The sequence below is a fragment of the Rattus rattus genome, chromosome 5, assembly GCF_011064425.1.
Source record: "Rattus rattus isolate New Zealand chromosome 5, Rrattus_CSIRO_v1, whole genome shotgun sequence".
NCBI lineage: Eukaryota > Metazoa > Chordata > Mammalia > Rodentia > Muridae > Rattus > Rattus rattus.
The window spans coordinates 123,714,833-123,729,391 of NC_046158.1; the positions used below are offsets into that span (position 1 = coordinate 123,714,833).

Consider the following 14,559-nt stretch of genomic DNA (forward strand, 5'->3'; position numbering starts at 1 on the left):
ACTGTCCCACGGAATTCTAGATGGTGGGGACTGTCCTGAGCATGTTTATTTGTGTCCGTGGACTCACCCATTAGATGTCAGTAGCACCCCCACCCCACCCCCCACACACATACTGGTCTCCCATTTTAACGACCGAGAATTACTCCCCTGGGGCCACTTCACCCCTGACTGAGATCCAGTGAAGCCATACTTTCCTTGTGATCCCTCTGCCAGCCCTAAGTCAGGGAGATACCCTGCCTCCTCCCTCCCACTGTGTTTGCAGGTATTTCCAGGAGCTGAGTGGATTCAGCTGTGGGAAAAACAAGCATGCCAATTGTTCCCTTCCTTGATAGCGCAGGTACACTGATAGCATTGTTGTAGTTTCTACTTGTTCTTAGGAAGAGTGCAGGGAGGTTTATCTTAACAGATGGCTAAGGTGGATAGGGGATGGAATTTTCCCTGGGCAAAATTAGCATGGCCCATGGAAATTCTGGGCTATTCCTTATTCAAAAATGGTGAGCCTGTCCTGGGCTACAGCAGACCACAAAAAAATCCAACCATCACCTCAGAGGACCACGGGTGCTGAGGAGTTCATCTGCTAATGCTGGCCCTGAGCAGTCTTTTGTATTGGGGGAGCAATACACAAAAGAAAAGAGTTAGAGCCCTCCACATCATGGCTAGAGCTCATGCATCTACAGATTTGTACAGCTGTGTCAGCGGACCCTCCACAGCCTCTCCTGTCTTCTCTCCTTCCCAGGGCCGGCTGACAGACAGGGCTCTCTAAAACCAGCTTTCAGATCTATCTTTTCTCCAAGGAGTTCTAAAACGAACAGGAAGATAAGAAGGCAAACGAGAGGAGATCTGCTTCGAAGAAAGGTCAGGAGGGCGGGGCAGGAGAATGGATGCGTCCGATGACACATTTAAGTTGTCTAGTGTCTACCATGTGTCAGCCATGGCACTCTAAGCACCAGGGATGGGCTGCAGTAGGGAGAGAAGAGGCCATGAGGAAGCAATCGAAGCCCTTGATTCCTCATGATCTACTGAGGATGTATGCAGCAGATGATCTATTCCCCTAGTATGATACTGGATTATTATCCCTAGTAACATAGTAAACATCCCAGCCCCCACCCCGCCCTGGGAGCTCATGAACTTTTAAATCATAGATAGATAGATAGATAGATAGATAGATAGATAGATAGATAGATAGATAGATACAGGTGCCAGAACTTCTGTCGTAGGGCCTCGTATATGATAATATGGATTAGAGAAAGCATTTGTTGAAGCCTTGCAGGGAAAAAGAACGCTGTCTCCCTTTGGAGGAGGGAGTGCTGTTTGCAAAACCCATGGCAGGCCCTGGGGCAACCAGATTCTTTAGGAGAAGAACTTAAGCTAAGAATTGAGCTGAGGAACAAAAGGAAGGCTGAATCAAGAGAGCTATCTTGATCCACACATATCTGACTACATTTGAATTTTTCTGATACCGTGTGTTAATTAAATCTCGGGTGAGCCATTTAATACTGGATTTTCTCTCCCTCAAATCACAAACTGAAACAAAGATTGCTATCAAGAAAAGGATGCTGCGGTGAACAAGCCTCAAGCGTGGGATTGGTTGAAAAGAGGCGATGGAGTCATAGCAGCAAGGAAGACGGTGATCTTTGCTCAGCAAAAAACAAACAAAAATCTGGTTATTTTGGGGCACAGACCGTATACTGATAGAGCCAATGAATGCTATGAGGCGATGCCTATTTCCCAAATTCCCTAATGCTGAAGATCTAACCCAGGCCCTTGTGAATGCTAGGCAAGGTGTTCTACCATTCGTGTTAATATGACTAGATTAGGAAGTATCTAGAACCCGTGTTTGTGGGGTGTTTTCAGGGAAGATCAGCATGTGAGACACTAAGCAGAGAAAGCCTGAACCTGAATAAAACAGCCCTATCAAAATCTAGGGGCTTGGTAGAATAAAGCTGGACAAGAAGGAAGCCAGGGGTGTATATAATGCCCCCCTTTTTTTTTATCTTGTGTGCAGGGCAGAGGCAGCATATGACCTCTAAAGGCCCCTGTCCTCTGGGGCCTAATTTCTTCTTAGCCAAAGCCCTTCCTCCTAAAGGTTCCCTGGCCTTCCAAATAGTACCCCACCCCCAAGCTGGGGACCAAGTGTTCAAAAGAGGAGCTGGTGGGGGACTTTTTAGATTTAAACTATGACAGAGTCCAGACCTTGAGGAGTTTGTTTGTTTAGGGGGATGGTTTCATTTGTTTTAGGTTCTAGGGATCTATTCCAGGACCCTGTGACCATCGGGTAAGTGTCTTACTGCTGAGTGCCATTCCTGGCCCCCAACCTCAGTCTGGACTTTGGCGCTTTATGATGCTTTATCTAACTTCCACCTATCACAGAGTTTGAAAAAAGCTAAAAAACAAGTATTACCAAAAAAAAAAAAAAAACAAAAAAAAAACCAACAACAACAACACTATCAGGTGGCTAAGAGAATTCAGTTAGGCAAAGAAAGCAATTTTTAAAAAATGTGTTCCTTATGACATTTTCTTTTAATGACATTTATCATTATGGTGGTTGCAGTGGTGGTGGTGGTGGTGGTGGTGGTGGTGGGTGTCTGCCATGGTGTGCATATGGAGGTTGGAGAACAACTCTGTGTTCTCTACCCCTGCCTTCATGATACCCTAGTTTCATTTCTGTTGCTATGATAAGCAAAGTGGGGAGGAAAGCATTTATTTCAGCTTACAATTCCAGGTTACCTCTATTGAGGGGACCCAAGCAGCTAATCACACTTCATTCACAGTCAAGAGCACAGTGGAGAGGAAAGAATATACTGAAGCTACCTGCCTGCTCGGCTAGCTTCCTTCTGTTTTATATAGTTCAACAAACTTTGCCTAGGGAGCAGTGCTGCCCACGGTGGGCCAGATCCTCCTACATCAATTAACAATACAGTCCCTCATTGCTGTTCATCATCAAAGAAGTCAGGACTCACACAGGGCAGGGACCTGGAGGCAGGAGCTGATGCAGAGGCCATGGAGGGATGCTGCTTACTGGCCTGCTTTGCTTGTTCAAAATGCTCTTCATTGAGAGAGCATTTAACAGAGAACAGCTGGGCTGTTTTGAGACTTCCTTTGTCAGTGCAATTAATCTGAGTCTCTTCACTCTAGCAGACTCTTCAGGCAAGGGCAAAAAGTAGCCACATTCTCCACCAAAATACCACAAAAACAGTCTCTACGCCACATATTGAAAATTTTCACTGAAACCTCTTGGGCCAAGCCTACACGATTCATTCTCAGTAACAAAGTCTTCCATATTCCTACTAGGATGGCCCCTAAAGCCCCATTTAAAGTATTCTACTGCTTTCCAAATTCAAAGTCCCCAAATCCACATTCTTCCAAACAAAAGCATGGTCAGGCCTATCACAGCAATACCCCAGTCCCTGATACCAACTTCTGTCTTCTGTTTTACTGCTGTGAACAGACACCATGACCAAGGCAACTCTAATAAGGACAACATTTAATTGGGGCTGGCTTGCATGTTCAGAGGTTCAGTCCACTATCATCAAAGTGGGCAGTGTCCAGGCAGGCATGGTGCAGGAGGAGCTGAGAGTTCTACATCTTCATCTGAAGGCTACTAGCAGAAGACTGGCTTCCAGGCAGCTAGGATGAGCGTCTAAAAAGCCCACACCCACAATGACACACCTACTCCAACAGGGCCACACCTTCTAATAGTGTCACTGCCTGGGCCAAGCATATTCAAACTGTGACAGGCTTCTTCCCAGATGATTCTAAATTGTGGCAAGTTGACATTTAAAACTTAACCATCACATATGGGTTTAGAGCAGTAGTTCTCAACCTTGGATTGTGACGCCCCCCCAAAGAGACACATATCAGATATTTTGCAATGTTTACATTATATTAGAAACAGTAGCAAAATTATAGTTTAAGAAGCAGCAACACAATAATTTGATGGTTGGCAGTCACCACAATGTGAGGAACTGTATTCAAGGGTCACAGCGTTAGGAAGGCGGAGAACTGCTGGCTTAGAGGATTAAACTGGATGTTAGGCTTGTGGCCATTGCCTTTACTCACTGAGTCATCTTATCAGCTGTCTCTTTAAGTGTGTGGGGTGATGTAGGGAGCTTGAAACTCTTAGCATCTGTGTGCCATCTGTTGCCCTCCATCCCTGGACCGAGAAACCTCCCCAGCGCCCACTGTAGTATGAGCAATTAGACATCGCCTAACCCTTTCTCCACCCATGTCTGTTGCAGAAGATGGACAACATGTCTCCCAGGCTGAAAGCCTTTCTCTCTGAACCCATTGGGGAAAAGGATGTGGCCTGGGTGGATGGCATCAGCTGTGAGCTTGCCATCAACTTGGTCACCAAAGGTTTCAACAAGGTGCGTTGTTTTGTTCCTCTCTAACTCGTCTTTCTAACCTGTCTTCCTCTCATCCTGCCAGATGGCAGCCCCTGCCATGTGTCCCAGTGACTGGCCATCAGAGAGAAAAGCTGGCACTTGGCAGGGTGCCACGGTCTTCACTGGTGCTGACCCCATGTGCTTAGGGGCATCCAAGGCCTGTAGATAATGGGCAAATCGAATTTCGTCTGTGCAGAGCGGCTGAGACTATCAGGAAGCTTAGCATTAGGACTTGAGAGAGCCCGGTCTGCTACTGAAGGGAGATGACCTGTGTGCACTCCCCATCTCGGTCTGTCAGGGCACCAGCATAACAGTGGCATGTTGACAGCCAGCATCCTGGGAGCTCCACCCTGGTGAGGAGATCAGAGTCATTCTAAGATGCATTCCCAGCCCAAGAATGACCTTAGGGATAGCTAGTGGAATTGGAATGTCTAGCGTCCAGTTGCTGTAACAAAATACTCGATCTAGGGACTTTATAGAGAAAGGATTTCTACTTAGCTCATAATTCTGGAGATTGAAAGTCCAATATAGGATCCCAACCACATCGAAGCATGGCAGGACGGTGGCATGGCATGGGCTGGGATGAGGAGATCACAGGGTGAAATAGAAAGCCAGAGGGTAGAGAAAGACCAGCCTGCTTTCTTGTTTACCGATTTGTTTTGGTGTGTGGATTGAGCTCAGGGACTTACAGTTGCTAAGCAAGTTCTCTGCCACAATCTGCCCCACCCCCACAAGACCCCATTCATGCCCGTTTTTTACAAATTGTTCTCTCTAAAACTAATCAGGGTCCCATGAGAACACTGTTGTTCCTTCCAAGGGCAATGGCCTTAATGACCAAGTTATCTCCCACTAACCTAAGAAAAGCAATTAGAGGCCAGGAACTGCTCTCTCTCTCTCTCTCTCTCTCTCTCTCTCTCTCTCTCTCTCTCTCTCTCTCGGGATGTGTGTGTGTGTGTGTGTGTGTGTGTGTGTGTGTGTGTGTGTGTTGTATTTGTTTTGTGCCCAAATCTAATGTCTGGACCATGGTTTCTGACTGACTGCTGCACTGGTCTTGTTATTACATATTGTGAATGTCCTCCCAAGTGAACATCCACTTGGTGGTACTGTGGGGGGAGGGGCTACGTGGCTGAGTGGACTTAATTCCTACTTTCCTCCCAGATAAAGGGAAAGGACCAATCCCAAGCAGCTAGTGAAGGAGGCAAGTCTGACTAAAGGAGAATTTTAAGATTTAATAGCCCTTTCTCTAAAGAGATGATCAGTTCCTTCCTTCCTTCCTTCCTTCCTTCCTTCCTTCCTTCCTTCCCTCTTCCTTTTTCCCCTCCTCTTTTTCCTCCTCCTCTTCCTCTTCTCCTTTACATTAGTTATTTCTCTCCTGGTCATGAACAAATACCTAACACAAAGCAACCCAAGGAAAGAAAGATTTATTTTGTCTCACAGTTTAAAGTCATTGACCGGAAGCAGGAAAGGAGACCACCATTGCTCATTTGGCTTTCTCCTTTGTCTACTTAATTCAATCTGAGCCTCCATCCATAGGACGGTGCCACTCACATACAGTGGGGTCATCCTGCATTGTTAACTCTCTCTGAAGACAACTTCACAGACCTGCTAAGAAGTCTGTCTCCTAGGGGATTCCAGTCGTGTTGACAATGAGGATTAAGCAACACATTCCTCTGCTGTGTACAGTACACATAGTATGAAGTGCTGGGCCCAGTGCCTTTATACCTAGACAGATATTCCCATGTATCCACCACATAGGTCTAGGCACTAGACACCTTTCAGCTTCAGATGGCCTCTGGGACCTCCTCCCAGGCAAAGCAAAGCCCAAAGGTGCCCACTGTTCTTTTATCTACCATGTTTCTATAACTGTGGTTTTCTCTTTGTTGTTCATTATGCTCACCGTTTTAAAAGTATTCTTATTAAGATGTAACCGTGTACAGTAATCCTCTCCTTTTTTACCATACAGTTCTATGGCTTTTGTTTCATCTTTCTGAGACAGAGTCTTTCAGTGGGATTCAGGTTGACCTGCAATTTATTGGTGTAGGCTAGGCCAGCTTCAAATTTGGAATTCTTCTACTTCATTTTCCTGGATGCCGGGGTTACAGACATATACCACTATATCCAACAGTTCTGGAAGTTTCTACGAATGCATAGTCAGGTAGCCATTACCCAAGACAACGAGTGACTCTAGCTGTCCCCTGTGCCTTCAAATTCAACATCCTCTTCTCCTGCCAACTTCTGCTTTGTATTATGGCCCTGGAGTTTTGTCTTCTCCACCTTAGCTCTGTTCTAAGTAAAGATGCTACGATTACAGGTGTGATGGAGATAATGGAATGAGTGAATAAGTAAACATTTTTCAAGTTCCTGAATCTGGCCCTGCACAGACAGGACTATAAGGAGTGTTTTGAGCATCTTGGACCACAGGCATGAGGTGTCTTTATGCTCACAACCAGCTGGCCAGCACAGTGTCCACCATTCCACTCTAGGTCCCCGAGCTACTGACTCCTGACACTGACGGAACATGGTAATTGTGGACCTCTCTTTTGAAGGTCTGTGAAAATGAGGCATGGCTGGAGGTGTGGCTCTCCAGTATATATTGCTTGCCCAGCACCTAAGAGGACCCAGGTTCTGTATCCAACCCTGCATTAAGATATAATACCACACAAATAAAATAGTAAAATCAGATAAAATAAAAACGTAGAGCAAAGGCTTCAGGAGTTGGCTGCCTGATGTCCCCAGTGGAGATCAGAATGGCCATAGGCTATACTGTCATAAACAACACAAGAAAGATTCATACACTTATGCTCAACAGGAGGGGGCTCAGATTAAGCTTTGGTGGTTACAGTCCACATCAGAGCCTGGGACCCATCAGACCCTAACTGGGCCCATAGGAGGACCTAGAAGGATGCCCAGATCCCCTACAAGAGGATCAAACTCATCAGGATGCGGATGGGTCTGTGAGCAAGGCCAGAATGAGAGAGCATCTGGGACAGGCAGACCCATAAGGCAGGGATCTCAGAACTAGCCAAGGAAAATGCAGCTCACGGGTATTCATTTTCTGCCTACAGAGGACCCACCGGGAGAGGTGTCTATCAGGCCTTCTCCATCCTCCGTCTTTACCAGCCTCTGTTTGTGTGACCATCATTTTCTTCCTCTCCTCTCCCCAGGCTGAGTTCTCATCTTTACCCTGAACAAACATGGCTTCAGGGGCCACACTTGTTCATGAAACATTCTTGGCCTTTTCCCCGGGGCACTGGCTCTCTCAGCGCCTTCTGCACCCTGGCTAAATGTCTGGAAGGATGCGGCCCCATGGGCTGCCCTCACACTTGCTTGCCTGGGCTCTTCACTCAGCCACCAGCTGTCTCCTGAGCCACCAGGCTGCTGAACGCACAGGGAACAAGGACCCACTAATCTGCAAGGAGGCCCCCAACTCTCTGTCAGCTCTAGGAGTGCAACATGAATAGCACAGACATCTTCCCTCTCACTAGTCCTTCTAATGCACTGGTTCTCAACCTTCCTAATGCTGCGACCCTTTAATACAGTTCCTCATGTTGTGGTGACCCCCCACCATACAATTATTTTGTTGCCATTTCATAACTAATTTTGCTACTGTTGCGAATCATAATATAACGATCTATATTTTCCAGTTGGTCTTTGGAGGGTCGGGACCCACAGGTTGAGAGCCACTGTTCTAGGGACTTCTCCCCTACCCCACTGCTGGGCTCTCATCTCTTTGGGAGATGGCTGTGTGTGTCCTTCAGGATTTCCCCAGAGCCTTGAAGACACCATGAACCGGTCTACTCAGACTTTGACTGTCTCAAAATGGAAGGCAAGTAATGTCACCTGAGGTTAACCTTTGAACTCTATACATGTGTTATGACACTTAGGTTCCCAGGCACCTCTCTCTCTCTCTCTCTCTCTCTCTCTCTCTCTCTCTCTCTCTCTCACACACACACACACACACACACACACACACACACACACACCTTTTTCTAAAAAGAAGAACACATTAACTATTGACTCACCTGAGCCTTTTCAGGATCTCAGAAGCCAAAAAATGTGACTGGTCTTTCTGGTTCCTCTGCACCTGCTGTTCACTGGGGCAACCAGCTCTGGCCTGAGGAACAAAATGCAAAACGGTAACCACTGGCACTGTGCCTGCTAAACCCTTGTCTGCACGGACTTGGGCTAAAAGTATCAAGCCTGCCCCTTAATGCTAAAGCCTTCCCCTAAAGAAGACTGTGTGACATCTCGTAACATCTTTATCGATTGCATACTGAAATAGTATTTTGAAAATATGGGAGAAATGAAGGATGTTATTGGAATGCCTTTCGTCTCTTTTCTTCTTCTTTATTCCTGCTGTGGCCGCTAGAAGATCACAATTACTTATGTGGCCGGCTCACTGACTACTTCTCCAGGGCAGCACTGGCCAAGATTTACCAGTGTCGGGAGAGCTGATAGGTAGAACAGGATGATGAGCGCAAAGGTCGTCATGCGCGTGGTGCCAGACTCCCCAAGACAGGGCTGGAGCTCTGTCTCCCTATCCTCGTCGACTCACACAGACAGTCAGATGGTAAGCTTAAGCCAGAAGCATCTATAGACCTCCCACTCCCAGCCTGGGACCCTGAAAATGGTCAATCTCCTCTGGGAGTCACTTTGTTGTAATTTGAAGAGAGGCTGAGCTCAGGATCCGAAGACCCCAGGACTGTCAGTTGTTGCCTTCCTCATGTCCCCAGGTCCTCAATGCTGCACTGGACCCCATCATCAGACCTATGAATCCTATAAGGAACCAGACACTTAAGTTTGGAGGTTACGCTGCATAGTGTTGTGAGATAAATATAAGGCAACGATAAATTCAAGGGAAAATTGATTTTTTTAAATAAATGAATAATGTCATAATATGAGCATGTCTTAGAAGCATAGAGAAGAGAAAGGAGAGCCAGAACCTGCTGGGTTAAGCACTCGCATTGAGGACTTCCTGCTTCATGCCCAGAGTGACTGAGAAACACGGGACATCTCTAGCGAAGGCCGCAGCATGTATGTTTGCTGAGAGGAAACTGGAAAAGTCATATAGTCACATCAATGTCTTACAACAATGGGGGTACCCTCTGTACCGGGGCTTGGGGGCTGCTAATCGAAGGCAAGGGAAGGTGCTGGAAGCTTGCTGATAAGAGAAGTTATAACAGCTCCTCTCTGTCTGACAAGGCCAGGTGCCATGATGAAAGTTTAACATTTTAATGAGTGCAGACTAGAGCCAGCTCTAGTTTGCAAGGGCCCAAAGCTGAATGACATTTTGTTTAACCATATTCTGGCTTATCCCTTCCCGGCCTTTTGGCTAGGGTCAAGTGTAAATGTATTAAGTACTAAGGCAGTGGCAGCATAGGGTTAAAAGGAGCCCTTGTCTGCTGTGTGTGCAGAGTCCCGGGCAACTACACAGCTCAGCCTCTGCTGCAGATTCGATTTGCTGCCATTTAACAAGGACACTAGTCATGAGAGACTAGTTCACTCAACTAGTCACGAGAGACTAGCTCACTCAACTTGGGGAAGACCCTGGCAGTTTCCCTGTGTGGACTTGGAGTTGGGACAAGTCTGCCCTTAAGTCACCATCTGTTACTACAGGAAGAAGTGTACGTCTCAAGCTTTGGGCATGGCCATTGGCCAGAGTGATGGGTAGAAACTCCTGACTGGGGTGTCTGTCTTTCTATACTACCCTCTTTGCCTCAGGGTTTCTGATTAGGGATTCATTTTCTGTAGTTCATTAGGAAACCAAAAAAGCGTTGAACAAGGCCAACACGAGAGCCTTGAACTCTCCCCTCTCCTCAGGAAGCAACATGAAGCCCTTGAGGGTAAAGCAAGAAGGCAGGCCATCTCTGTACTCTCTGGAAGATGGCCGCATGAGACTTCCGGAACGCCCAGAATGACAGAGGGTCAGATTGCAACTTGGCTCAGAGACCCATTTCCCTGCCACGTTCCTGGAAAGCTTGTCTGTGTCCCGCCTGCCATGCCTCCCTGGGCTTCCTGGCTGCTCAGCCCTGTGGACTGCAAAGGCTCTGATTACCACACCAGCTGATGCCGTGACCAGCCTGAGAAACAGCCAGGGGATTTCTTCACCTCCAGACTGGACGACAGACGGCTAGAGTATGGACGAGCAGCGTGACAGAGGTGGGAGTGTCAACCTCTCACCCCCCAAACAAGGGACACCATCTCAACTTTAGAGTCTAAAGAATGGGGTGGGCAAGATAATCAAATGGATGGAATGAATATCGCCAGGTGTCTGCAGCACTGGGTGGCCTGCCCGAGTGCTCAAAAGTATCATTTGCTATGTGTCAGTTTTTTCCCCTGGTGCTGAGGACCAAATCAAAGACCTTGTTCTTGCTAGAAGAGAACTCTACTACTGAGCTAAATCCCCCAAGCCCTGCAACTTGTTACACATTGATGTTTCTTCTCCTGTGAAGCTCTAGGTGTACCCTGCTGTTCTCACCTGAGCTCCTCCACAACTGTCACACCAGCCTCAGGGAACACTCAGTGAACGCCAATGCTTTAAAATCCTGATTTAAAATCCATCTCAGCAAAATTCACCAGTGAAAATAGGATACTGATTAAGAATGAGACCATGTTAGACACTGGGTTTTGTTTTTATGTTTTAATACAGTTGTACCTTAAAATCAATACAAGTACATAGCTTCCTTCTCCTTTCAACAACTAAACAATATCTAAAAATAAGCCCTGAGGGGTGTGTGTGTGTGTGTGTGTGTGTGTGTGTGTGTGTGTTTGGGGGGGGGGATAGCCCTGTGGTAGAGTCCTTGCTTAGTATGTGCAAAGCCCTGAGTTTATCCCAGCTCCACAACAAATAAATAAAATAAAACCTACAAGCTCTAATGCTTCAGCACCTTTTGTGACTACGATTCAGCTTTCATTTAATTTCGTGTGTGTGTGTGTGTGTGTGTGTGTGTGTGTGTGTGTGTGTGTGCTTTGTTTTCTATAACGGGAGTCAATACACAGCCAGCTTTGTCTTTTGTAATGGAGGTCAACACACATTCCCAGCATGTTTTCCTGGGAATGGCCCAGAACTTGAAGTTGTGGGTGGAAGCTGGATCCCCATTCCAGGCTACAGAGCCCCAAACCGTGCCCCAGAGACATATGTCCACTGTGACCTGAAACCTAGCCTCTGCCATGTATCTCCACTCACGGTCCTGTTTTCTTCTTGATCATAACATCTGATGCTGTGAAAGCTGTGGAGGATAAGCAGACAGAAAACTCAAAACTGCAAAATTGCTATAGAATCCGGAATCAAGGTGCACTTAATATAAATGCCCTTCTGTGTGCTTTACATTTGTTCTTTTTGGGGTGTGTGTGTGTGTGTGTGTGTGTGGTATGCATGAGTGCACATCAAGTGACCTGCTCTATCATCCTGTCTTACTTTCTTGAAACGGTCTTCACTGAATCTGTACCTAGGCAGCTGGCCGGCAAGCCCCCGCAATCTCTGACCCCACAATGCTGGGATTACAGGTACATGTATGACCACAGCCAACTTTTTATATGAATACTGGGGACTCGAACTCAGGTCCTCGTGCTAGCACAGAAAAGGTTCTTATTCAATGGGCCGTCTCCCCAGTCTCTAATTTTTTGTGAATTAATTGTTAGAGTTAGCCCACAAAGTAGCAGCATCTGCGGTGTCATTTTCATACATCTGCGCCATTATACTTTGCTCATTTTTTTTTTAGTACACAGACATCCTTGTGAATATCATTATCAGGAGTTTCCAGAGAAACAGGACCAGGAGATTATAGATAATTATTAGAGATTTGTTTATTATTCATTTTCACGCAATTAGAGGCTCCACCTTGGCTGTCTACAGACTGTAGAGACAGGGAAATTGGTAGCTTGGTGCTCAGTCCAAGAAGCTGAAAAGCCCTTTCAGAAAGGGAGTGGGGATGGGGCAGTGGGGCAGTTCCAGTTTGAGGCTGGAAAAAGAGGGTCAAGGTTTAGCATGACTTCTGCGTCTGTGCTGTTCCCATGGGCATGGTTCTCTGAGGCATTCGTGTCTTCCCTTGCCTTCCCATTTAAAACACTCGTGTAAGCTATACAGGGCAGGGCAGGGCAGGGCAGGGCCTCAGGTTTTGTGAATTCTCCTTTCTGTTGAGTTACTGAGCTCACACTGGTAGTTTTCGAAGGCAAATGGATGCTAACATGGCCTTCGCCTGCCAGCCGCACCTGCAGTGCTTCTCAGGTGAGATCCTCATGATTGCTTCTTTCTGGGAAACTGGGGAAGGTGCTACTGGCATCCAGGGGATAGAAAACAATTTTTTTAAATGTCCTGCAGTGGATAGGACCGTCCCAGTGATGTAGAATTAGCCACCAAGCTAGTAGTACCGAGAAGACAGTGAACCAGGGAGCTACACTCTAGTTTAGCTTTGTGTGTATTTTGAAGAAGGAATTACGTGGACTGCAGATGTAGCACAGTGGTAGGGTACTTGCCTAGTACATGCAGAGACAAGATCTTAGTGCACAGTGCACACACACACACACACACACACACACACCACCACCACCACCACCACCACCACCACCACCACCACCACCACCACCAAAGGGGAAAATAAAACATTAAATAGCAGACCTAAAAGGAGTTAATAGGTATGCTAGTCACCCATTCCTCCCCAACCCCTAACACACGATGGAAGCCTACTAGAAATGGAGATTCTCGGGTTCTACCCTAGTTTGAGATACTGAGGCAAGAAGTTCTCTTTCATAAGATCCCAGGAAATGTCTTCAAGTCTGAAAACAAGGCCTACCTGTCACTGCAGGATGACAGTCCCTAGACCAGAGGGACTGGCCTCTGGGAGAAACCTGTGATTAACTTGGCCTCACCTTTCCTCAGGGCCTTGCTGGGGACTGGCAGTCTCCATCATGTCTGACCCACACCCCAACCTTTAGTTGTCACCTGAGTAGGGATGGCCAGAGAGGGCCAGGCACATCTGAGTGGGATTCCGATAACCTCTGTCTTCCTCTCTCCTGCCCCTCTTTCCCAGGCCTATGTCCTGCTGGGACAGTTCCTTTTGATGCACAAGAATGAAGCAGAGTTCCAGAGGTGGATCATCTGCTGTTGTGGCGCTACGGAGTGCGAGGCCCGCCAGAGCTCCACCTGCTTGAAGGAGTGGTGTGCCTGTTTCCTGTAGATACCCCCGACCTGGCTGCTCTACCCCCGATAAAGGATACACCCATGCTACCTACATACAACCTCCAAGTTGTTACTCGTGTTGCTAATTTATTTTCATTTGTCTGTGGGGGCGTGGGTATGTGTATGCATGTTTGCATGTATGTGCATGTGATGTGCCCACACGTATGTGCATGTGCCTGGTGTACACAGGTGTTGGGGAAGGGTTGCTGATTAACACCAAAAGTTGGCATAGTTGTCTTTCTTGGTTGTTTCCCTGCTTATATTTTGAGATAAAGTCTCTCACTAAACTTGAAGCGTACCAATTAGGCAAGACAAGCTAGCCGTTGGGTATCAGGAATCCTATTATGGCTAGACATGTGCCACCAGATCCAGATTTTGTCTGACGTGGGTGCCAGGGATCCAAACTCTGGTCATCAAGTCAGTGTGCCAAACGCTTTCCTGACCAACACATCTCTGCAGTTTTTACACACACACACACACACACACACACACACACACACACACACAAACACACACACACGAATACACACACACACACAAACACACACACAAACACACACACTATTTATTTATTTATTTATTTATTTATTTATTTATTTATTTGCTTATTTACTTATTTATTTATTTGAGACACAGGCTCCATCTTTAATCCAGGCTGACCTGGAGTTCACTATGTAACCTCAGTCAGCCTCAAAATTCCAAGTTGTGATTCCAGGTGTGAGCCACCAAGTGTGGCTTTCCCTGACGTCAGGGACACGTGAGCACCTCAGGAAGGGTTTATGAATGTAATAAAATTCACCTTGAAGCGCACCCAGAAACATCCATCACGAGCTTTGGCTGAATTTCATACCAGAGCACTCTCTCCAGAAGTTATGTGAGTCTGTGCACAGCTTTTTAAATGCACACTGGAGTTCCAGTCAGCGCCTTCCTCAGTTACCCCTCGCTATAGAGCAAGTTACCCCAGTGCAGAATAGCTTAAAACAAAGAGCCAAGTCT

General features: G+C 46.8%; 1 protein-coding gene across 1 annotated transcript; it reads left to right on the forward strand.

The window, feature by feature from the left end:
* Window positions 1-742: 742 nt before the first annotated feature.
* On the forward strand, window positions 743-13,615 carry Banf2 (BANF family member 2). The gene is made up of 3 exons (XM_032902364.1): window positions 743-855; window positions 4,239-4,367; window positions 13,415-13,615. The coding sequence occupies exons 2-3, from the start codon at window positions 4,242-4,244 to the stop codon at window positions 13,559-13,561; spliced, it is 273 nt and encodes a 90-aa protein (XP_032758255.1). The 5' UTR covers window positions 743-855; window positions 4,239-4,241; the 3' UTR covers window positions 13,562-13,615.
* Window positions 13,616-14,559: the final 944 nt, after the last annotated feature.

What these genes read in the sequence shown, in the direction of transcription:
- Banf2 (XM_032902364.1), top strand. Translation starts at nt 4,242, where the DNA reads ATGGACAACATGTCTCCCAGGCTGAAAGCCTTTCTCTCTGAACCCATT. An exon ending in TCACCAAAGGTTTCAACAAG is followed by an intron (nt 4,368 to 13,414) that starts GTGCGTTGTTTT and finishes CCTCTTTCCCAG; the next exon opens with GCCTATGTCCTGCTGGGACA.